Raw genomic sequence first — 25,080 nt, forward strand, 5'->3', positions numbered from 1 at the left:
GGCGGGCGCTGCCCTGGCGCCTCAGACGGCTCCTGGCCGCGCGCGCCGCCTCAGCCCGCCCCGCCAACGGCCGCCGCGCGCGCCGCCTCAGCCCGCCCCGCCAACGGCTCTGCGCAGCCCGCTCGCCCCCGCCAACGGCCGCCGCAGCAGCCCGCCCCGCCGGCGGAGAGGCGTCAAGGCGCCCGGGACCGCCCGCGGGCAGCGAGCGGCGGGCTGCTGAGCCCCCACCCGGGCGGGTGTCCGCGGGGGAAGCGCGGGGGTGTCGCGCCAACACGTACGCGGCCACTCGGGCCTGTTTCCCGCCCGTTTTTACGCTTTAATTCTCTTTCATGGGGCCGAAGGGAGAGGCCGGCGCCTGTCGGAATGAGGGGCCCCCCGTGGGGCCGCGCTCTCCCCCGGCCCTTCCCGGGAAGGTGGCTGTGCGGGGCGTCTGCGGGCGGGGCCGTTGCGCTGTTCGCGCCCGGCCCGTAACTCGCCCAGACCTGCGCTCCGGCAGCCACCTGTGGGCTTCGGGCGGGCGGGAAGCCGGGGTCGCCGGGGCGAAGCGCCTCGCAGCCGCTTCCCGAGGAGTGGAGGAGGAGGTGAGCGAGCCGCTCCGGTGGGCAGAGGGTCGCGGGAGCCCGGGAGTGCGACGCCGAGCTGGCGGTGCGGGCCGGGCTGCGTGCGGGGACAGGAATGAGGTGTTTCCTCCGTCACTGAACTTTGTCTTTGCCGGTCTCCGAAGCGCGGCAGGCGAGGCGCGGGGCGGCTGGTGGGGATCCCCGCCCCGCTCCGCCGGCATCACATGGTGCTGGAGGAGGGAGGGGGAGCCGCCCCCCAGCTCTCGCTTCTCGTACAGTTTCTTACAGTCTCAGCGCTCAACTCCGGCGAGGCTGGAGCGCGGTGCGGGGCTGGGCAGGGCGGGAGCCGGGCGGGCTCCCCCGCCTGCTCCCGGGGCGCCTCTCCGCAGCGGAGGCGGCGAGGAAGCGGCACAAGTGCGCGGCCCCTCTGCTGCCTCCCTCCTGCTGATGCCCCTTCGCGACTGCACGCCAGCCCGGCGGCCGCGGCTCCGGGAGGATGCGGCTCTTTCTCCTCGCTGCAACTTTCTGGGGATTGTGCCTGGCTCCAGGTAAGGGGCTCCACGCCGCTCCTCCCCGGAGGCGCCTCCGGCGATCTCGGTCTGCCCGGCGCTGCCTGCAGTGGCCGCGGGGAGGCTTCATCCCCTCGCAGTCCCTCGACGGAGCTGGCGCTGGGCGCGCAGCGGGAATGGTGCGAGGCAGCGGAGCCCGCCGTCCTGCCCGCGGCCCGGAGAGGTCCCCTTTGCCGGTGAGGGTGCAGCCCGGCCCGGTGTCCGCAGCGCTGGCCGGCCACGGGGCGAGGCGAGCTCCGCAGACAGCAGCCGGTCCCAGACTCCGAGGATGCCGCCTGCTGACCGCCTGTACCGCACACACCTGCCCTGGGCGGCGGGTTGGCGGTCAGCCCTGCGGGGAGCGGGCTCGGTCCGGCCGCCGCGGCGCTCCCTGCGGAGGGAACACACAGGCTGGGGGTTGGCGCTGCGGGACGATGCGCTGCTCCCCGACGGGGTTCCGGGAGCCGCCGCGCTGCGGCGAGGAGCCAGGCAGAGGGCTGGGAGGAGCGGCTCTCGGAGAGCCGTGTGGAGCACCGCGTTTGCATGATAAAGGAGGGAGGTGAAGGATGCTCTGCAGCTGTAATTGTGCATGGCATAATAGTAATTAAATCACGTGTAATTAATTAGCAGCTAAGTAAACCCGTCGGCACAAATAAGAGCCGAAGCCTATCTATTAGCCGGGCTGCTCTCCCTGAAGCGTGGGTAGTTTTTAGCCCGCTATGCTGAGGGCAGCATGGGGCCAGTGGTGCGGGGCTGGTGTCCCGCCGCCTGCTGGCGGTAGTGTCCCCAGCGCCGGAGCGGCAGAAGAGCTGCCTGTCCACTCCGAAATCCCCGCGGAAAGGAGCCCCGTTCTGTACCGGGTGCTGAGCAAATGAGGTGGGCAACGCTGTTATTTTATGTTATTTTTGTCAAAGTTATACTTTTGCTGAGCTGTCGAGCAGTTAGGAACGGCAAAATGAGATGAGGGAAAGATGAGGAAGGTTTATGGCATGTGTTGATTTTTTTTTCCTAATATTACTGTTACTCTGAGCAAAATTCTATCTGTTCCAGGTTTGGGTTTGCAAATACAGTGCTACCAGTGTGAGGAGTTCCAGCTAAATAATGATTGCTCTGCTCCAGAGTTCATTGTGAATTGTACAGTGAATGTTCAAGATATGTGTCAGAAAGAAGTAATGGAAAAAAGTTTTGGTAAGAATTTAATAATTTTACATCTGTTTATTTGTGCTCGATAGTGTTTGTTGTTTTTGACTCCACGTATTTACTGTCTTCAGTGACAGATGAATCTGGCATTCCTACTTATGGGGACTAGATTCAATTTCTTCTAAGTGACTTTGCAACTCAATAAAGTTAATAATTTGCCTTTAAAAATGGTGTAAAAACTGAAGGATGCAAGCCAAATGTTGATAAAGCTGCTAATACACAGTCTTATGGGTCTCAGATTTAGTTTTCCTGCACTGGGAAATTAATAACAACAAGTTAGTTTAATCTCATTACAGTTAATTACATGGGCTTTTTCCCCAAGAGATGGAAGAGCATTAAATTAGTAATTCCCTCCTTTCTTTTATTTACTTTAGCAATTCATATTCTCTGAAAGTTCATCTTAAGGGAAGTGTAGTCATCTTTGCTTTCATCCATGAAAGAAAACATCAAGCAAAAGGGAGAGAAGGATTTAAAGAAAACATTTTGGGGAATTTGGGGTGCAGGGGAGGAAACAAGTGGATATATTTATCATATTAATTTTTTAGGTCTAAGGTTGGTTTTTTTTCCCCATACTGTAATTAATATTCACTTAGCATATTTGGAGATGGATGTGTTTGAAAGGAAACTATCTGTGATTCTGTGTTTCCTCTCTAGCATCTTTTGAGCTGTGCTGGAAATTGCTTTTTTCATTCAGTGTCATAGAAGACTTTTGAGTTGTACAGAGAACTGTCGCAGTTTTTAGACCACTACGTTGCTCTGTAGCCATCTACGTGAATAGAAGACTACAGTTCTATTAGGGACTTCAGGAGTGGGTGGGGCAGCAAGGAAATGTGTTTGTGGGAGTCTTAGTCAGTGTAGAGTCCTGCTCTGCTGCAGCCAGCTGTTAAGACACTGGACATCGTAAAGGGCAAGCCAGGAATAGCTCACTGTGTGACCTGCGTACCAAGGAGTGTGCATAAGGAGCAGAGGGCAGATCAGGACTTCAGAACCCTCATTTAAGGGGAAGCTGCTCTCTGGGATCGTGTATCTCGCACAAGCGGTCGGTGCTTTAGACCATGGAGTTTACTGATGTAAACAATTGCTGTTAATATAAATTAAGCTGTAGTCTGTCCTTTCTCAGTGAGTCCTTCAGTAAGAGCAGAATGCCTCTCTACCTAGCAAATGTATGCAGCCATCTGTCTGGAACAGTGACATTGGTTCTTTGCATTAAGAAACTGTTCATTAGTATTTTCAAAGTGCTTATCAATCAGCAAGTTCCATTTGTGCTGGTACATTGAGATCACTATATTAGGAATCTTAGAAAAATAATAACAATTGTTGTTACATATCAGGAGTAGTAGCTGAACTGCTGGTACTGTTTTATCCTGGGTAACACCATCCACAGTGACTGTATTTCTGTAAAATATCGAGAAGCTCCCCGGGTAAACAGTTATATTTTTAAAGAAAGTTGAGTCTCTTTGAAGCCATATATTATTGGGTATTTTATCTCAAGTTTACTTGAGAAAGGTATCAGGGATGCGAGGTACTTTTAGTTTGCAAGGTACTTTTAAAGTCCAGGTATATCTATATGAATGTTTGAAGGCTTTGCTATTTGTACACCACAGCTTCTGTAGTATTTTTAATAGGTTTGAATGGATGCTGTGGCAGTTTGAAAGGCTATCAACATGGTATATAGACCTAGACAAAAATGTCAGTTCTCATTTAATTCTTAACTGTTGTTTGATGTTGCTTGTTTGTTTGGGTTTTGGGTTTTTTTAAAATATCTTCCCTGTTTCCTTCATGTTTTCATCTCAGTGCAAGCTCACTCTCTATCAAGCCTTCCAGAAACATATCTGTAATCTTCCCTTCAGGTAAAGGTTAGAAAAGTGTTGTCAGTCAAGTAAACCCCTCACAGATTGAAGTGCAACTCTTCTGGATAAGCAGGCTTGCACATGTGCACACGTACACCTGCAGGTAGGTTAGGGGACAGCCACTTGTGTGCTGTGCGTGTGGCAGGGAACAGTCAGTTCAGCACCTCTTCTCAGACTAGCAGGCTGCAGTACAGCCAGTGTGACTGTGACACATTGAAAATGCAAATTGAAACTGTTTGGGTAGATTTTTAGACATACATTAATGCATAACTTGTCCTTCTATGAAGAAACTGATTTGCAATATAGTAAATAAGGAGCTCTTAAACTTCTGGGTGGGTTTTTTTCTGTGTGATTTTATATTGTCTCTGAGCAGATCCTTGGATTTTCCCTTTAGGAGGTAACTAACATGCTGTGCATAGCAGGTACCACTGTTTTATTTTATTTAATTCCCTTCTATAAATGCAGTTCTTATTCATTGTAAGCTTAGAGATTGTAAATTTCAGCTAGTGAATAAATTTAAATTTTTGACCTAACTATTTCAAATTGGCTGAAATTTACATTGCAAGTTTAGTTTCTCTGTTATCCTCAGTCAATTCTAGAGAGGATTGGTTGTAAAAACAGATGATGCAGTTCATCATCCTTTATTGTTTTTTTTTCCTAATTGATATTTAAATGTGTGTAATATAAATGCCTTATTCTCCCAAGTTTTAGTTAATAATTCATTCTACTTCTACCAGTATATTTTGTAACTTGATTATTTTGGTTGTTGCTTATCATTGGAAGCTGAAGTCTTTCAAATATTGATTTAAATTTATAATTGACTTGAGTTTGAATTTTTAACCCAGAATATGAAAGATGTGAATTTGCATTTATTTGACAGCACAATCTCATAATTAGAGTTTTTCCTCTTGACTAGATACAGCCAAAGGAGTGTAATTTAATTTTTATAGACCGACTCATTTTTCTCCTTAATAAAATATATCTGTGCCAGTGAGCTAAATGTTACAAGTTCTTCTAAACCTTATTTAAGTTAAATGCAATATTTTGAGCTAAAGTTCATGATCTGAATCAGTAACCTGTTGATGTAGTCACCCTTCCTTTGCAGTATCCATTAATCTGTGTGTGTGTTTTGCCATCAGGGGGGTGGCTGACTTATATTCTGTGGTGTGCCTCCAATATTGTGCCCAGCTTGTAGCCAGTGGCTTTTTTCCTTACGTGTTTGTTAGTGTTCATTGAGTTGTGCAATGACAGCTCTTTGGTGCAGCTTCATTTCTGTGTTAAACTTTATACAACCAATGTAGTGGAGAACTACAACTATGCAGTTTTCAAATATGGTGTAAATAGTTCCTTATGCCTGATGGTAGTCAGAAACCTTTCTTCTTCAGTTGCTGTAAGAGTGGGGTTAGTGCTTCAAATGTTACTGTGTTCTCACAGAAGATTATCTCAGTTTCTGGAGAACCAATCTTAGGAAGTACTTTTCTGCTTTAGGTGAGAAATAACAGCAGTGTAGGCATGTTCCTAACCCAGAGCTTAAAAAGTAGCTGTTACTGTCACAGCCTTTGGTGTGAGTAATTAAGAATGTAGGTATTGGTCACTAATATTTTAAATTAGATCAACAGGCTTGGTATCACAGCTGTTTGTAATATCAGGTACCAAATTGCTCTGTTTCACAATTTTGAAATGGATTGAGAATTGAGCCCTACATAAGCATGTATCCGATTAAGTGATTATGTGGAACTAGTGTAATTCTGCCTCCCCTGAAAATGTGCACTTTGCTATGGCAGTTTATATTTCAGTTGCACTTTGGGGATCTGTCAGTGCACAGAATTGGAGGCTCTGTCAGGTAACTGACACAATATTTTTCTCACTTTACGTGGATTTGTATTTAAAAATTTTGGTAGAACAAGTTTTATGCAATTATGTTAATGTTCTCTTCCAGTGAGAGATACAGAAGTACAGGATAGTTTATTTTGCCTGCAATGCAAAATCTTAAAAATGAATTTTTTAATTTAATATTTTTTTAAAAAAAAGTCAGTGCTTTCTTCCTTTAGAGGGAAGAATGGTGAGCATGGGAAGTGGTGCTGAGCACTACACCAAGTAATTTTTGTCTCACAGAAATTAACCCAACGGATATGTTTCTAGTTCATTCTTCAACTGGATAAGTAGGTGTTTGAAAACTGTGAAAATGAAATGTATGACCAAGTCCTTGCGTATAATAATTCCACTTGCAGATGCTTTGTGGAAATACCCATGGCAGATTCCCATCTCTCACGTGCCTCTCTCCTTCCCATGCTTCTGCATTTTTAGAATATATGTAGGAACAAAGAAATCCCATGGTATATATATCAGATGAAACATCTTGATGATATGTAGATGAGTATATAATATATATATGCTTTTATACATATATCATAGAAAACATACTGATAATGAAGTTTACATTTTACTGAAGGCCAGAACTATCTGAGCAAAATGAAAACTGGCACTGAGCATAGATCAGAAAGGAATAAAGCGTGAGACAATCAGCCCAGAAAGCAGCCAGTCTGAAGTTCTCAGAACTCATAAGTAAACCTGCCATCTGTATGTTTTGAAGAATCTACTTTGTGCTCTAATGTAGTTGTGAATGTACTTTTAGAAACTAACTTTTGCAAAAAGAATTATCCACAGTAGCAAGACTGAGATTTTAAAATGTTCGTCTATATAAAACTAAGATTGTTTATTAATTTCCTTTAGCAAGTGAATTAGGAAACAACCTCACTATTTTTGTTAACCTGCAATAAGAAACTTCTCTTTGGTTTACAATGGTCCTTTTAATGTATTTACATAGTACGTAATCCGGCAGTGTAATTAAAGCAATTGTTGTAATTGTGTACTTAAAAGTAGTGCATGGGAACATCATGAACAAGATCATAATCTCACCACTGGCCTGTCCTTTTATTTATTTATGTATGTAACTCTTCTCATTGTGTTGCTGCCATGATTAAGTTGCTTCATGTGTGCCTGTTAAGGATTACAGAAGCACGTACTTTTTTCTGGCTTCATGTGTAGCATCCATTAGTACTAATGCTAATTGCGTACTTGTGTCAAGGGAGAATTTTACTCTGGTGTATATTTATTGACAAAATGATTAAAACAGCAAACAAAGTTTAATGTCTTCAGAATCACTGTAGGCATTAAAGTTTTATAGGTAATAGGTGCATCCCCAGTATCCATTTAGAAACAGTAAGAAACATCCACTGAGCTAGCAGTGGATTTTTTTTTTTTTAATTTTTATTTTCTTCTATATTGTCTCTTTTGGTCAAAGCATGTGAACATAACTCAAAAGAACTTTTTATTTTTATTTTTTTAAATAAAAGTAAATTATAATATAATAAATCTTTACCTGGGATAAACAAAACTAAAAACTTGGCATGTGACAGTTGTTACATACAACGTTGTATCTCATGCTACCAGGTGCCCAATGAAATGAAGGCATAGTAACTAATATTGGAAATACGCAGTCAGTTTTTGATGCTGAATAAGACTTACAATATATGTTGTTAATTTGTACTGTATGCTGAAGACTCAGAGCTATGGACATATCACCATCCAGAAACAGCTTTTTTCAGGTGCCAAAGCTGTTTTCTTACTAATCAATTCCTTCTGACCTTTGGGTTGCTCAGAAAACTTCCAGCCATATATGGGATGAACTGGACAAAGTGCATCAGCTAAGGAGGAATTACAGACAGTATGTAGTAGATTTGAGTTCTGACTGCCTTTAAATATTGAAAAGCAACAGCAGAGTTAACAGTTCAGGTAGTTTATGACTTGAAAGTCATAACAAAGATCCAGGTGATGAAGGGCTATGTTATTTTAAGGAAGTTGTGAGATCCGGTCCACTGAATTTCATTTTTCACAGGACATGGACAATAGCTTTTTATGTTAGTTTATTTCTCAGACTTGTATGAAAGGTATACAAATGAATTTTGTGAGGATACAGTGCCCACAGCCTGGAGTCTCTTAGACCTCCTATAAGAGTTTCCTATTGCATTTCACGCACAGATGAGTCTGTTTCCAAAAACTTTTTGTTGCTTGACCGTATCACTCGTCTTACCTCCCAGTGACCTTATCAAACCATTGGCAGGCTTGCTTTAATTAATCCAAACTGGTTTCATTTCCATTTTTCCTTTGTAGTCTGGATATTTTTTTAAAAAACTTGATATTACCTATTTTGCCCAATTACCAATAAGTTTTTGAATGTGGAAAAAGTAATATAAACACTGGGCAAGTCCGTACTCTGAAACTGAACAGGCTGTAAAGCCTAAGTGTGAAAATAGCTAGAGATATAAAAGCTGAATGGATTTCAAAGATACTGGCATGTGAGTGTAAACATATGAGCCATTCCATTGAAGTTGCTAAGGACATTAATTAGTAGGATGTAACAAGACTACTCAAGTGTAAAATTATTTATGGGACTTATTAGAAGAGTATAGCATTTTAACATTGGTAATGGCATAAGGACTGTGGTTTCCCAGTTCAATTAAGCAGATGAGGATTGTCAAGAAAAATGCTCATACAGAATTCTGAAAATGAACTCTTAGTTCACCTTTCTTGCTAGAAGATCAAGTGTATTTAGGTCTTGATATCCAAGGTCATTTAAATCTTGATACCTTTGTATCAGGAAAGCACAGATCATGGAAGGCTGTGACCCAGCTTTGTTTGAAAGATCGTATATTTTAGTGCTTGACTGTGAGTCCACATTTGAGAGTGGAGAAATGAATAAGGACAGTAGAAAACAAAAGAATTAGATATGCAGGTCAAAGTTGAGCTTTGGCTTCTGGTTTGTAGCCTCTTGTGGCTTTAAAAAAAAAAATTGATAATACTACCATTAGCAGCTGTACTTAACTTTCTCAGCCTATGCATTCTTAAGCAGTTTAATGCCTTGCTTCTGCTTTGTGATGCTGCAAGCAGTGACAAAGGCTACTTTGTGCTGTTATTTACATTATTAACAATGCGGGTTTGAGTCATATTTCCACTAGAATTAGAAGGCATGACTTAGATACCATGGTTATCGAACCCCTTGTCCTCTGTTGGTCAACAGTTGTCCATTTTTTTTGTAAGATGATTTAGTTTCTGCAAGGTGTCACATCAGCTAAGGTCAGAAGGAGAGTGAGGAAGCCTGTCTTTGTCAAAAGCCTCCTATTAGTTTCTGCAAAAAAGTGCAACTTTTTAAAAGTGCTCAATATATGGAGGAGTTGTAAGTTTTCATAGAAAATTACAATGAAAAGATGCTAGTTCAAGCAGCTGGGGTTTGGTGGGGGGGTGTTTTAGTTTAGTTTTGTGGGTTTTTTTAATAGAAATTTTATACTCTACAAGAGCCTAATGGCATGAGTATGGTTTTATCTTGTTTACTGAATGCATGAAGGGGAGAGGGGATTCGAGTGAAATAGCTACAGTCATAAAACACAGGATTAAAAATCAGGAGGTCTGTAACGTAGCTTTGCAGTAAATTTCAAGTCATTTCATCCCAGTGCCTCCATTTTTTTTATCTGGAAAACACTGATCATGGTTGCTTACAGTATTTAATTAGCTGTTTATAAGGCAATTAGTGAATTTCATGATAAAATTTCTGTCAAGGTACAAATTATTTAAACCATTTGTGCGTTCCAGAGAGAAAGCTGAGAAGACGAGGATAGGAATAGTGTAAAATCATGAAACACAAAGGACATGATTGAATATGCTTATACTTTACACTGGCTTAAACTGGTTTTTAACAGTGTATTTACAATCATAGATGAATGGATTTGTGTTGGGGAAGCTTAATTCATATTTTAAACAAATAAAAAACAAGATTTGACTAAACTCATGACTTTGGGGAAGCACAATGTCAGAAGAATGATTGCTTTTCAACATTCAGTCACCTTCTAAGATAAAATAGTTACATTCACTTTCTCTATAAAATGCAGAGCAAATCACAACAGGGCCTTTTGCAGTCTGTCACTGTATGATGGATGTGAACAAGTACTAGCTAAGGAATGGACAGTTATCATAGCAAAACTACTGAAGGCATAAATAGATGGGCATAAAACCTAATATGGAAACTAAAAAAACATTATTTAGAAACCTCTTTGTGTGTAGTCTGAATCCAATTTTGAACATTACTGATATAGTAAGGTCCAGAAATAGTCACATGTGTATTTTATGTACCTCAGAAAGGGATATTAAATGTTTACATGTTGTTCTTGCTGGTATAAGTTCTCATTTTAGATTTCACCAGACATCCCCAAAAGATCTTTTATAATTGCTACTGGGTGCTGAATGTCACTCAAGTGGAGTGGAGGCAAGTGACAGTTTACAGTTTAGTGCAAGAAATAAAGGAGGAAATATATAATCAAAGTCACAATGCAAGCATAGATAGGCAGACATCAAGTCTAAACACAATGGGAAGGAAAAGTTGCAGATTTGCCAAGACCAGATAATTGAAAGTTTCAGTGAAATACGATAATAGGAACTATCCAGGATACTGAAACGAAAGGAAAGTTTTAGTTCATATACATGGTCCTTGGGCTTGTCTTCATGAACAGCATTAAGAGAACACCCAAAACAAATGACATACACCTCATGAAAGCATGCTCACACATGAGCTGGGACAGCTGTTGGGGACTTCACATGTATTGTGTGTGCCACAATATGAATTGTCTGCTGTTGGCCAGTTTTCTGCTGTTTGCTTGGAGGAGATGGGCAAGATTAAGGTCCAAATCTAAAAGAGTTGAGTGGAGAAATTCTGCCAAAGTCAGAATGGCACACTTCAACACTTGTCTTGATCAGCTTGCTAACTTTGAGTTACTTAAGGTATAAAACTTTTGTACATGCCTGAAGCTATGGCTCTGCATATGCTTCTAGTTCCTGGTCCAATCTTGAAAAGGCAGTTTTGTCATTGCTCAAGGATGCTGTGTTCCAGGGTAAAGCAGAGGGCTGCGATTTCCTGGTGAGGTGAGCCATGCAGAAAGCAGTTTCAGAGTAGTTGGGTCACAGAGTGGGAAGGTGACTGTCTTTTTTGGAAATCAGGTCGCTGATCTTGAAGGTGGTACCCCAGTTGCCTATTTGGGCTTCAGAGACTGTATTTTGCTGAAGGACAGCCTTGCGAGGACAGGTGCAAACTGAATTTACGCGCTGCTAGGATTACGGTTGGCTCTGAAGTTGGAGAGTCACGCTTATGCTTGCTCTTTCTTTTTTCGTCTGTACCTGTTGTAACACAAGAATCAGAAGTGCCTAATTGGGGTCCTTTTCAAACAGAGCAAAGCTTGGATCTTCTGGTGCTTCCTGCATACACAGAGCGTAAGAAGTAGGTGTGATGTCACCCTTTTTGGTTGTCCTAGTAACAAGTTAAGCTGTTATTCAAGAGAACATGTACTGGGCTCTGCAGACAGGGTAGGTAGAAGACCTCTACTTTTGGATTTAAATAAATTGTAGCTTGAATTGTTTGTTGCTATCAAGACTGAATGTAGCTGCGTGTGGCCAAAAGAGTGCCAGGGTGTGGGGCACAGGATGAGACTGCAGCTGAGCAGAGGGGTTGAGCCTGGCAGTTGGCAGTGGCGTATGTGTATAGAATGGATCCAGGTGAGAAAAATTAGTACTACAAGCAGGAAATCTAGAAAAGCCCTGAGATTTACACCTTCATCACTTCATTGCATAGAATGAAACGGAACTCTTGCAGAAACAGTAGTTGGGGCCTTGACACTATCTAAATGTGTGATCACATGGGGGGCAGAGAGAGATGTAATGATGGGCAAGTTACTCAGTCTAGGAGTAAATTTGCAATGCCTGATTTAAGTCCAGTTTAATGTTGTTTTGGTGGTGTTTTTTTGGTTTTGTGGATTTGGGTTTTTTGGGGTTGGTTGGTTTTGGGGGTTTTTTTTAGTAGTTGTAGTAGGAGTATGGGGAAGGAGAGGGTGTGCAATATTACTGCATTATCATGCAGACATTCCAGCCTTGTGTATTCCCCTCTCTTCTTAAAAGTAGTTGAACTGTATCCTCAGTCAACTCCACAAATCTTGAAGCGAAAATGAAGGAAAAAAATCAATTGGTCAGTAGTAGGTATTTCAGAGTAAAACATCATTATAGTTTCTGTGCCTATTCATAACTCATGTTGCTGTCAGGGGCTGCTGAATCCATGAAAAAGGGTGAAGTATTTGTTACTCATCCATCAGAGATTGGGCAGTAAATATAGTAGTTGTTTATTGGTAAAGATATTGAGTACTAGTGTAAACTGTTGAGGGTAGGTAGCTGGGAATGAGACATCCCAGTAAAAGCAGAGTGTAAAATGAGTAGTCTTCTTCCCTAGTCAGCAACTTGGAACAGTCTAAGGTACAAGAAAACCTCCCAGAAAGGTTTGCAATTATATTTCTAGATGATGTCTTAATGAATGTATCAAGCTGATTGCTCAAGCAAGAATATCTGGTAATTAGCAGTTATGTCTGTGGTATGAGTCTTGTGAAGCAGATAACCACTTTGAAGAAGTCTGCAATTCAGCCTGCTGGTGGCAATTGATTCAGGAAGATCTCAAATAGTTTCAGAACTGGCTCAACAGTACAATAAACTACTGCAAGAGAGGAGTCTGAGGAAAGGCATCCTTGAGCTGTAAAAGCAGCTACTCTCCGGAGCTAACCTGGAAAGGACAATGCTCTCCGAACTGAGCTCACTGGGTGAGCTGCAGTAACTGGGGTACACGGTGTGGTGTATGGTATGATATGGTATGGATGATCCTGTTTACTGGAGCAAGGTGAGCTCTGTTTGTGTCATCAATCCATGGAAGTCAGTTGTACAAAGTTATTTCCTACCACAATTAAACCAGAATCACAATAAGATAGGAAGAAGGTTTAAGACTATTTTTTTTGTCCCTTTCTTTAATTCATGCTATTGAAAGTATCATTACTTTTTCACACTTGTGGTTAAAAAAAAAAAATGAAGTCATAGTTGAAGTGTTTTAAAAATGTCATTCCTGTAGTGCTAGCGTTCTCTCTTTTTTCCATCAATTTTCCATGCCCGTTTTCATTTTATCTTGCTATAAGGGTACAGCAGAGTTAGAGAAAAAGTGCAGCCTTTCTATGCTGATGAAGTTTAGTTCATAGCTGATACATTAGTGTATGCTGACAGCTGATTTGGGAGCTCAAAAGAAGCTATCAGGACTTAAAGAAAAAAGACTTGGATGTGAAGGGTATGTCTTTGGCCAAGTAGCTATTGAAAACCTGATAGAAGTGCTGACTTTTAATTATGTAAAGAATCTTGTTACAATTCAGATTACTAGGGCTGGGAATGGAAGTAAACAATTATTTGGGAGTGGAACTTCCTATTGTAAAATGTATTTACTGAAAAGCAACAGGAGAAGCATTACAGTGGGATTTTTTTACTACTAGTTAGATTATTCTACTTAGGCATGAACATTGTCCATCTGTGCATGAAACTCTGAGTTGTAAAATTTCAATCTGTGTAGGAGTACTGTATTTTGACTTCAAAAGGAGGTCAGGATTATTCTGCGGAATATTTCCTGGAGAAGAGCACTGTTTTAAAGACATGGAGTCAAGCTGTGGGACTTTGATTTTTTTTTTTTTTGCAGGAGCTCTCCTGACGTTGTCTGGTGAAAATGTGCCTCAGATGGCATTATCTTTTTGTTCACAATACTGACCAATTCTAGGCTCCTAATCAACAGGAAAAGTGCAAAGTATAGGATGTTCCAGGGATCTAAACTAATCAGTCACTTACTAGTTCAAATTGTGAAGAGAGCTTTGCAGGAATCCAGTGAAAAGGAGATGGCAGGAAGAATGTGATGCATAAAACAATGGGAATAGGAAATCTGCCATTCTAAAAAAATTTTTAGAGGTTTGGTCTTTGAGGAAGAAGTTGAGATTCGCTGCTGCTCATACAGAAGGCTGAGGAATGCCTGAGTTTGGTGAGTGGCTATAGCTGCAGGGAAGGAATCTGTGATGAAAAGGTACAGGATTAGAGATAGAAGAACAATTGCTGTGCCTAGTTCTCTTGAATACAGGATTCCTTTTTCCAGGGGGAAGGAAGAAAGTTAATCATAGCCATAGGAAGGGTCACGTCTGCCCCTGCTCTTGGAAGAGGAACATGGACAAAGACCTTTGTGGAATATATCAGCTGAGATTTCAGTATTGTAAGTTGATCAGTGGCAGCACAGTTGAGGCTCCTTGACAGCAGTGGTTTGTCAACGGAACCAGAGCTCTCTTATTTTTGCAAGTTATAGTAATAAAGACTGTGCCTCTTGGTCTGTGTGCCTTTGCTGTTACTGCTAGAACAGCCTGTAGCTCTTCTTCCTTCTTGAGAAAAGGCTCTACCTGCTGTTTTGATTGATTGAAGCTCACTGGAGACAGAGGAAGATTTAGTACTGACTTGAGGGCTTCTCTTCATAAGTTTAACTAGACAGATAGCCTTAGAACATGTTCCAGAGTTTAGATTTGCAGAGGGAGAAGACAAAACAAGGAAATCCCCTTATTTTGGGGATGACAGCAATGTTGTGACAGTATAGAAGAATTGCTTTAATTAAAAATTTCTGAAGACAGGAAATCCTTCTTTCTGAGCATAACCCAAACCCAGTGCTTTGCTGCCATACACAGCATTTGTTAGCAGTCACTACTGCAGAGGTGTTTACTGGACTGTGTAGGTGCTGTAGGGCTTATTTCCAAAGTCTCCATGGACTGAACAACTATCTGCAGGTACTCTAAGTTCAGTACCTGCAGGTCATGCTCCTGCTTCACTTTCTCCAAAAAAATGGCTCGACCACTTTGTATTTAAAAACATTGTGGGACCATGCTACAGGATACAGAAGCACCATTCTCCAGGGGAATCCTGCTCCCTTACCCTTCAGAAGAAAAAAAGCTTTTGAGAATCCCATATTCAAAAAGATTAGTGATTTTATTATCCTTAGAAATATTTACATTTTTCGTAACCGCAAGGCCATACGAGCAGACCTCCATTATCTATGTGTTATGTCTCTGTTTTTCCAACACACAATTTCTACTGTATCACTTGCAGGAAAATTTTAGAATAATGGGAGGTACAACTGCCACAACTATTTTCTACTGTGACAGGGGAAAATGCAACTGTGTATTTTAATGCCCTTATAAACCATTGTAAAGTAACAGCTATGTGCATCCAAATATTTTTTTTCAGGTAAAAACCATTTGAGAAAATATAAATTTGATTATTAATTAACATTAGATTAAATTAAATTACATTTTAAAAGGGAAGACATTCAACTTGGAAAAGCCATTTCTGTACAAATGGAAATTGTTGTTGAGGGTATTAAGCTTCAAAGACAACAAGAACTGAGATTACCTGGAAAAGTACTTTCAGTTTTTCTTTTAAAAAAAAAAGGAGGAGGGGGAGATGAAAGTTTTGCTGATAGTCATTTGATAGTCATTTTCCTTTCACTTGTGGTTACTTGTCTCTGTGTGGCAAATGAAGAAGAACAGGAAAACATGCTCTAAAGACAAATTAATAGCATAGAAAACTGTAATTTTGTGGACACCTTAAACAACTCAGACGTTCAGCAACAGAAACAAAACCCATTTTCAAACTAACTGCATTTCAGTTATAGCTATTCAAACAGCTGATTCCAAAAGATGAACAACTCTGGTTATAAAATGCATCATTTGGTATACATTATGTAAATCAAGTTTGTAATATTTTTGGTTCCAACCAGAATCAAATAAAAGAAAAATCCAAACCAGAGTGACTGTGCTGCTCCTGCAGCGCAGAGCTGTTAGCTGTGTCACAGCTGAGGTGTCTGGCTTAATCACCAGCACTGCTTTGGAAATGTAAACTCCTTTTTCAAGTTTTCAAGCATGAATTGTGTTGTACAGCAAAACCACGTTCATATCAAACCAAGTAACCTTTGCTCTGTGTCACAGGAATCATGTATCGCAAATCCTGCGCCTCTTCGGCAGCGTGTCTGATAGCCTCTGCTGGGTACCAGTCCTTTTGCTCTCCCGGGAAGGTGAACTCTGTTTGCATCAGCTGCTGCAACACTCCGCTCTGCAATGGACCCCGACCAAAGAAGAGAGGGAATTCTGGCGTGGTGCCGAGGGCACAAGTGACAACCACCATTCTGCTCCTTAAAATGGCTCTTTTGGTTTCGTATTGCTAAACTTCAAGCAAGTTTTTTGCCGTGGCACAGTTTGTCCTGTCTCCTCCTTTCTTCAAAGACACCACAATTATTTTCTGTTTGATTCCAAATCCCTGTCAACAGCAAGGGAAGTTCAGTGCTTGTGGGGAGAGAGGGGCTGGTATTTTTGGCAGCTAATGAATTCAGTTAGCAGATTGAGTTTCCAGTGCGCACTTAAAAATCCCAGCAGCAGGATACAGAGCTCCTGCCTTTGTGCATAATTGGAAACAAATCCATCTGTGTTGTTCCTTTTAAGATGCAGTCAATTCCTCGGTCATTTTAATTTCCATGGTTTTTAGTTCATTGCTAATCATTAACTTTGCCTTATGAAGTCATACTTGGTGTTCACAAAGGCCGTTCTGTGCGTCTGGGCTGGGCTCTGCACTAGTCTCTAGTGGCACTACTTCCAAGCTGGGCTCTGGTGGTTTATCTGGACTGCAATCAGACTTGGTCTCCTTCTGAAAAGTACTCAAGAAAACTTTGTTACTGCCTCTTGTAGAAGAACTGCGCCTAGAGGAGAGGAACAGCAGTGGGCGTAGAGACCGGCTGCTCCTTGTGCTGGAGCTCGTGTTGGCTCTGAGAAACTTCTCCTTGTTGGCGTGCTCTATGGTCAGGCGGCAGCGGAGGACCTGCAGAAACACGCTGCGGAACTGCTGAGAAGAGATGTTGTACAGGAGGGGGTTCAGCACCGAGCTGAGGTAGAAGAAGCTGTCGGCGATGGGAAGAAGAGTGATGTACGCTCTGAAGTAGGGCACAGTCCAGTCCTGCTTTGGTTTAGCAGCAGCCATGATCCTTCTCACCTGGTTTGGCATCCAGCATATTGCCAGAGTTGCAACAATCAGTCCTGCAAACAGAAAGAGGAAGAAACAAGTGTGCATATATGGGGAAAAAAACCCCATCAAATACTTAGTATCAGTTCTGCACTTACTTGTTAGGAAATAGTACTGATTTTTCAGTGTTTTGCTTGACAGCTTTTTCTGCCAGTAGCATTTTTTTGTTGTTTTTAATAACTGCTGCAAGGTCATTGCAGCACATGCTCTGACAAAAAACTGCATACTGCTTGGATAGTGCTTCTTTGTACCCGTTGTCATTTATTAGTTTTCAAAGTGTTCTTTCATTGATATCTGTATCTTTGGAAATAATGCATTTTCATTTTGGTTTGTGTTCTTGCACTTATGTCTTTCCCTCTACTTTGGAAAACAAACAAAATAAATAGAACCTATAGCCATATTGGATCAGGCAATACCCAGAAGAGATCAGATTCTTGTTTGTACTTTAAAAAAAAAAGTATGCATAATATATTTAGTGTTATTTTTGGTAAATTTCCTCTTACAGAAGATATTTTTAAGTAAAATATGTATGATCTTTTTATGGTAATTAAGATATGTTGGGCTTTCTTAAAAATCAGATTCCAGTGGAATTAAATAATGAATGTAAATGAGAAAAACCCAAGCCTAGTCATGAAAGTGTAAGCAGTTTCAGATGATAAATTATGTTTAAAAATGTGGTATCTGACCATTTTATATTTATATGTAAATATAAATACATGTTTCTGCATCACTAATAGCATTAAAAAGGGGGTGACTTAAGTGGTGGATGTCTGACAGTTCTGCCTCTGGAGCAGCGTTCCCGAGGGTTGCAGCAGCGAAGAAACGGACGGGTGAATGTGAGCGGGCTGACCTGGGCAGGAGGAAGAGCAGGGGGAAAGAGCTTCTACCACTTCTGCTGCAACATAAGCACTGGAAATCTGACATCTTGCATGAAATACCAGGTACACAAAATAATTCCACTTGGTGCTCCCCCCCCACCAAGCGTTATTTGTGAAACACAACACAACCACCAGTTTACTGTTCCTACTTCTTTTCTCTTTGCAGGAAGCATGCCTGATACAAACAGGTAGAGGGAGGAGTTGTTGCAGGTTGGTTTCCCTACTGCAGAGGCATAAAACAGTAGGACAGTATCCCAAAAGTGCATAGTTTTCACTTCAGTAGGCCTTGGTTATATTTAATCTCCAGTGTCTAGCCTCCTTTCTCAAGAGAAGCACAGAAACGTTTTCATTCTTACCTGTCTGGACTAAGTCAGCTTGCTCCCATGGAACACATCACTGTAGGAATGCAATTCTGAAATAGTACGCACTAATTTTTCAAGCCAGGAAAATGATACTTCAGTAGTGGGAAGACATGAATGTAAGAGGGGGGGAGAGGGTGGGAGAGAGGGCAGAAGAAAATAAAGATTTTTCCATAACTGAAACTGGCAGGGTTAAACAGGGTATGTCCAAATGCTTTCCACAACCCCCCCAAGCAAGGAAAAATATGAAATGGTTTTGGTTTTCTTTTTTAATTAATTTTCTTAATGAAAGCTATAATTAAACTAATTTATGATCTCACTGAGATACCAAATAAAAGCTGTCTTTTTATCATTTGCTTCTGTAATCACTTAATGTCAAAATAATTTTGGTGGAGTGAGGAGGTAGTCTATTTTCAACTTACAGCACTAGATTAAGAGCCCTGGAAGGCTGTTCTCAGCAGGGAAGTGATAAACGCCGTTACCTTTGCCATTTTCTGTTCTTTAACCACCACAATTCTCCTCAGCCAGTGTCTTTATTCTCATTCCTGTTTCTACACAACCCCATGCCCCTCTGCTTGGCTGCCCTACTCTTCCCCTGCTCATTTTTCAGTACCTGTGGCATCAGCTGATCTGAATTTTGTTTTAGTCCTGCAGATTTTCTAGCTTTCAGTGCTTTTTCTCTGCTGTCAGAATCCGAAATAGAGCGACCACAGTCCTGGCCTGGACCAACAGAAAATAAGGTGCCCTGAGCAGGTGACTTGTGGCAGGCCTTAGAAAAAGAGAGTGGAGGGAGGTGACTGCTCTATTGTGGCTTTTTGTCCTGTGCAACTTGAACACAAAGCCCACAAACCCAAGTCTGCAGAATTCTTGTCAAATATTACCAGATGATCTCTGTCAAGGGAAAAAAAATAAGCCCTAGTGTGTAATTTTTTTTCTGTTCTTGGTTAGACCCAAGATAGTTCAGCATGCTGGTTAATCATTTCCTAAATTATGAATGCTGCTGGGAAAAACTGTGAGCAAACAATGCGTGCATTCAGCTTTACAGCGCAAATGCAGTGCTTAGACATTCGTGATATTTTTTTTTTTTTTGCTTGTAGCTGAATTTTTTGCCGTTGACCTTCCTTTTTAGTTCAAACTGACAAATGCATAAGATTCCATCTTATATTCTTCAGACACCTTGCCTGTATGGTGAGTGAAAAGTGCCCTTGCACTGCATGGGTGAGATTGGTCTTTGGGGGGGAGGAGGATATCTCTGTAAAACTTTGTTTTTTTCCAGGGAAGCATAATTGTTCATTTTTACACTTGAAAAAAAAAAACACGCTTGTTGATTCAAAGGAGACGCATCATGGAAATAAACATGCTGCGAAATTCACAGTATTTTTTCCAACTGTTCACGCTTGGAGGTACAAAGTGAACTGAAGTGCATCGGAAGAAAAGTGTTATGTTCAGCCCTTAGCATATTAAATATTTTGACTGAATCAATAGGAACTTCTACACAGACTGTAGAAGTTTGTCTTGTACTGTAGCGTGCAGAAGGTACTTAAAGAACATTATATCAGCTTGAATGTAAACGGATGCTTTTTCCCCTAGAGCTTGCTGCCTGCTAGGAATTAAACTCCTCCGCATTACGTCTCGTATCCAAATTTCCCTTCCACTCCTTCTCATTACCGTGGCTCCATTTTTTTCCCCCATTTTCCTAATGACTGCACCAAAGTGACACACTAGATGAGAGCAGAGATTTATCTTCCATGCAATAATGACGTTTATAAACAAAGCGGTGCTGTGGTCCAGCGACCTCCCTCACCGGTGCTTGAAGTTTCCTGCACACGTTTGAATCACTCGGTTTAATCATCAAAAGTGCATTAGTCTGTGCCAAGAGCAGCCAGGAGCTTTTGTGTTATCTGGTTGATTATGTTTAAGCAAATATATCTCAACCTTAAACTAAGTGTTTGATCTTATAATGCGTTTAACATTGATGTAGATATTTCAAGGTAACAATAACAACAACAACAAGATGTAAAGATCCTTGACTACAACTGTTTTTTAAAGCTAACCATAAACAAGCCACAAAACAGTTTACCCAAAATAGGAATTATCACATTCAACTACTGTTTTAATCTGGGGGTGGGGAGAAACAACAACAGAATCAGCCACACCCCAAACCTCTTTAACAACAGAGCATACAAATGTAACAATGATTTAAATTTTGGAATTGTCATTGTACCTTCCCAAAAGTGGATCTTTCTTACAGTATTAATTCTTAATACGTGGCAAAGGATCATTTATGTAGTAAAAGAAACCTAACGTTTAAGTGCCAATAATATCAATAATGCATTGCTGACACAGAATTGGAGTTTAGCAGTCATCTGTTCCTTAGCAATACTTCTTTTATATTACTTGGAACATTCCTCTGGGCCATAGGGGACTAAACTAAATTCGTTATGAACTTTATTGGGAAGGATTTTAAATACGTGCAACTGTCCGGTAGAGAAGGTTTCCTTCTCCACCCTTCCACATTTTGCTTGTTCTATTGAATAGGATTTGTCTTTTTTTTTCTGCACCTGAGCACTTAAATCCATCTCCTTTTATAGTCCAACATTTCCCCTCCACCCTGGCGTCTGCAGCCATCCCACAAGACCGTCTACAAAATTATAACTGTCACTAGGAAATGCCAACAACACGCTTTATTTGGCTGCCATAGCCCATGAACCGAGGCTGTTGCGGTGACCCCATGTACGAGCTCCGGTGGCACCGAACCCTGACACCCCGGTGCAGTGGGGTCTGCCCGACTGCTGCGACCCATCGTCGTGAGCCAAAGCCGTGTTCAACCTCAAACTTTGCTTTTCTGTGATTTAATTAATGGCATAAAGGCAGGGTCTCAACATCTGCTTGTAAACTGACATTTAAATGGCAATTGTCAGAGGAATATAAACATATGGTTACTGAGTTATGAGTTAAAAGTCAAGTGCAGGCAGCGATGTGGTTGGTTCAGAGGGAGATTTTTTTTAGTGCTCATTTCACATATTTGGCCCATCTATATTCAAGTGTATAACGTGACTTTAATGCCCTATGCCTTACTCACACACCCTTCCAACCATGGGTCCCGAAAGAAGAAAATACTGAGAGCATCCCTCGTTATTAAGTTCGCTGTCATAAAGCAATACGAATCATGAGGAATGCACTTGGTCTGTATTTGATTCTGCTACAAACAGCTTTGGAAACACAAGCAAATGCACTTTCTTGCTAATCAGGTTCTTGATGGTCATATAATAGTATCAGTCACTACTAACTCTTGAGAGGGGGAAAAAAGCAGAGACTCCAGTACTAATTACAACTGTGACTTTCAGGAGGCAATGTTTTTAGCACATACTTATGTTTGTTATTTTAATCAGGACACAAAAATCTTGCTTTTCATTAGAAACAAGGCTACAAGTTATTAATTTTTTGTCTTCCTGGCTTTTAAGAAAAAGCCACAGAAGGCAGCCTTCAGTGACTGAGGTGACCTTCCCAGGCGCAGCTCGACGCAGTGCTGTCTCCCAGCATCTGCGCTGTGCCTCTGCTGCTGCACGTACAAGTCGGCTGCCATATGCTTACTGTCTACTGACAATTGTCATTTAAATATCAGTTTACAAACAGCTGTTCCTTTCATTGCTGTGAGTCTGACTTGTAAGTGCAGCAAAGAAACCAACCAGAATGACACCGCGTGGCTGTTGGCACAGCTCGGCCACGCCGGTGGCAGCAGGAGCGACACAGACTGCGCTTCTCCAGCCTCAGGGGTTCCCTACCGGAGCTGTTTCTGGCAGGTAACAGTTCAGAGAAGTCTCTCTAGCTTACCAGCAACCAGGCAGAATTTCAGATCCAAACTTTCAGATTTTAACAGCTTCTGGTGAATGGTGTTCAGCCACCCTCCAGGTCACCATGTCACTCAAACCCCTCTGTCTGAGCAACAGCACCCAGCTGTTGATGAGCAGAAGGGTGTGCAGGTGGGGCAGAGAGCAACACACCTCTTACTGCTGCTCCCAGCCTGGTTATTGCCCCCCACTTCAGCTCCCTGTTGTTTAAGGTCAGGAGGTTTAAAAGCAAGATCCAGGGGGAACAGCGACATTTCTTCTGTGGAGCTTTCAATGTTTCTGTCATAGCCGATATCTACACAGAAATAGGTCCTCATACTATAAATCGTGAACTAAAAGGCCTTTATAGATCCTAAACAAGTCTTACAACATTCAGGTGCAGATGCATCCTTTTTGTGCAGCCTGCCCTCATCATTAGCTAGGAAACCTCTGTCTTCTTGTTCTCTAAGACCAAGAATTAGGATAAAAAGGCAATGGGACAGATCAGAAAGATAGTCCTTCAGACACAGTGAAGTGACCACGAACTTGCTGCTTAGAACAAATGCAGGAGGCTCAAATAGGCCACTGCATTCTCCGCAGTGTTAGAGAGCCCGTATCTGAAGTTCCAGCCGGCATGCAGGCACAGAGGGCCACCTGTAACACAGGTTACCTCAGGGTTCCTATGGATCTGCAGCTGTCCCCCTGCTCAACATTACAGCATCGTTTCATAGGCAGCCACTCACAGCTGGAGCTTGGAACCAGAGTCAATGTCAGTTCACGTCCTGCCCTCTGCAGCACCCTCCCTTTCTGTGGGCAGTGAAGTAGCTCCTTCTTAGAGTTACTACGGGAAGTGCCACCAAGCAACCAGTCTACAAGACACAAGTGGTGGGTTTGCTGCCCCTTCCACTGGCAGCAGTTAACTTCACACTTCCCCAGATCAATCCTGTATTCAGTGCATCGAGTGTCACAACTGTCAACAAGGGTTTGGTTTGAGTGGGGGCTGCAGGGTGCTCCATGTGCGGGGTAAAGCACCTGATGTCTAAAACGGGAAAAGACTCCTCTTTTCCTCTCACCCACAGACAAGTTTCTTCTGTTGAAGGACAAACATTATAATAATAATAAGCACATATTGATGTATGTTGAGGTGAATATAAAAATGTATTAGCCTGAGAGATAAATATTGATACATCTTTGTCTGTGTCAATATTTAGTTCAAGGGACAATAAATTTTGATAGTCCCTGAAAAAATTCAATACGTGCATTGCCACATACATTTTGTATAAGCTCAAATTATTCAGCAACTCTGTTCCTTTTATCCTCAACTTTCAGAATCACAGATTAACCTTTCAAAAAATGCCTCTCCAGAAGGAAATGGGACAATAAACTATCCCTACTCAGGCAGTAACTATAGGCAGAAGGGATGGCCAGTGTGTATCTCCCGGTGATTTCCCCATCGGAGTTTCTCTAACCACCAGGGAGATTTGCAGGCTCACGTGGGGATCTGACATGGGATCAGGGCTCGCTGTGCAGCCTCCTCACACAACAGGAGTTTCCTCATCGCTGCACATCAGCGACTCGCTGCCTCTGCTGCAGAGCCGCCTCATGTCTACACCACACAGACAGGGGCTCCAGGGGCAAAGCACAGCTGAGATCAGCTCCGGCCCCTGCTCCTGGAGGGAGAACAGGGACAAAGGAGGCAGCGAGACAACATTTTTGTCACCAGCACAAGCAGGTGAATCTCCAGCCACACAGAGAGGTGCTGGTAAACACACCACAGCCTTTCTCGGAATGGGTTTAAACTGAGCAGAAGCCAGTAACAAACCAGTTATCTTTACAAATAGTGCCGGAAGGATTAAGCATATGGCCTGGGACAAACAGTTGAAAACCAGCTCCATGTAAATCTGACCCTGTCAACAGCTCCCAGCAAATAAACAACAAACCAGCAATTTCCATCACCTTCAAAGGGACTGGGGTCTCTCCAGTGTTCACGGTGCTCCTCCCGGCCTCATGGGTGCTGTACAATGAGACCACGTCTCATTAGCGAGCACAGCTGGGTGACAGGACAGTGCTGTCCCACAACGCGATGCAATGAATGAGAGGCACTGAGAAGAACCAAGTCGCCTCTTGGTGCAATAAATGAGCCAAACCTGCATGTTTTAATTAATAGGTTGCTGTTGTCTTTCTTGCAACCAAAGACACCGTTAAGGGTCTGGCCAAATCACAAATGCTAAAGCAATGCATGCTTTCCTCCCATAAACAGCCTTTCTTTCCTCAAAACAGCAAAGTGTTCAAGTGCGAGGCAGTGGCAACACAGGAAATGTTTTTCCTTAGAAGCTTCCATAGGTAGCTGGAGTTGTCTGTCATATTGAGAATTTCACACAAGTATTTGCCACTTCTGGCATCAGAAAACGACCCACAGCTGCTTTTGATACTTCACTTCACAAGTGACCACCTGCCAATGTAAATCATCACTGAGACCCAGATGTTACCAGAACCTGAAGCGCACGTCCTCTCGCTCGGGCTGGACCACGCTCTCCCCCCCTCCAACACCCTTAAGGGTGCTACGAGATCACTGAGCCCAAACTGGCTCGCCAGATGTTTTGGCCCAGTGTTTTGTCATTGGGTCAAAACAACAACACAACGAAACAACAGCGTGCCCACAACTCCTCTTTGCGGTTGAAATCCCTGCATCACCCGACAATTTGCTCCGTTCAGGTCCTCCCTGCTCTCCTGCACACATTCATTCTTGAGTGGCGGCACAGAGCTGCTCCTGGCTGGATCCAGCACAGCAATATCCTGCCAGCTACACAGTGGCAAAGGGAGAGGCAAATACTGTGTTTCCAGCAACCTGATGTCTAACAA

At 42.4% G+C, this 25,080-nt stretch overlaps 3 protein-coding genes across 4 annotated transcripts in view; 1 reads left to right on the plus strand and 2 right to left on the minus strand.

The window, feature by feature from the left end:
- The first annotated feature begins 701 nt into the window (after positions 1-701).
- On the plus strand, positions 702-18,740 carry LYPD1 (LY6/PLAUR domain containing 1). Of its 2 annotated transcripts, XR_002421797.2 has the most exons (4): positions 702-1,108; positions 2,159-2,296; positions 16,068-18,092; positions 18,196-18,740. XR_002421797.2 is itself a non-coding variant. In XM_005508939.4 (3 exons), exons 1-3 carry the CDS (start codon positions 1,057-1,059, stop codon positions 16,301-16,303), a joined length of 426 nt encoding a protein of 141 aa, XP_005508996.2. In that variant the 5' UTR covers positions 702-1,056; the 3' UTR covers positions 16,304-18,740. The 2 variants fall into 2 exon arrangements, 1 of the variants encoding a protein (XP_005508996.2); XM_005508939.4 differs by having other exon boundaries at positions 16,068-18,740.
- The window catches only part of GPR39 (G protein-coupled receptor 39), an 82,642-nt gene continuing 72,612 nt past the window's right edge, over positions 15,051-25,080 (minus strand). The window contains exon 2 of the mRNA XM_005508941.4: positions 15,051-17,165. Coding sequence (XP_005508998.2) covers positions 16,654-17,165 — 512 coding nt within the window. The 3' untranslated portion in view covers positions 15,051-16,653. The remainder of the gene's footprint in view (positions 17,166-25,080) is intronic.
- SLC35F5 (solute carrier family 35 member F5) overlaps positions 17,126-25,080 on the minus strand; it is a 142,371-nt gene continuing 134,416 nt past the window's right edge. The window contains exon 16 of the mRNA XM_065069588.1: positions 17,126-17,165. The gene's annotated coding sequence lies outside the window, so the exon portion shown is untranslated. The remainder of the gene's footprint in view (positions 17,166-25,080) is intronic.

This window comes from Columba livia, chromosome 7 (assembly GCF_036013475.1).
Source record: "Columba livia isolate bColLiv1 breed racing homer chromosome 7, bColLiv1.pat.W.v2, whole genome shotgun sequence".
Taxonomy (NCBI): Eukaryota; Metazoa; Chordata; class Aves; order Columbiformes; family Columbidae; genus Columba; species Columba livia.

Bases quoted from the DNA above. Each gene is read 5' to 3' on its own strand.
- LYPD1 (XM_005508939.4), top strand. From the start codon at position 1,057: ATGCGGCTCTTTCTCCTCGCTGCAACTTTCTGGGGATTGTGCCTGGCT. The intron at 1,109-2,158 runs GTAAGGGGCTCC...TATCTGTTCCAG, and splicing joins GGGATTGTGCCTGGCTCCAG to GTTTGGGTTTGCAAATACAG. The intron at 2,297-16,067 runs GTAAGAATTTAA...TCTGTGTCACAG, and splicing joins AGTAATGGAAAAAAGTTTTG to GAATCATGTATCGCAAATCC.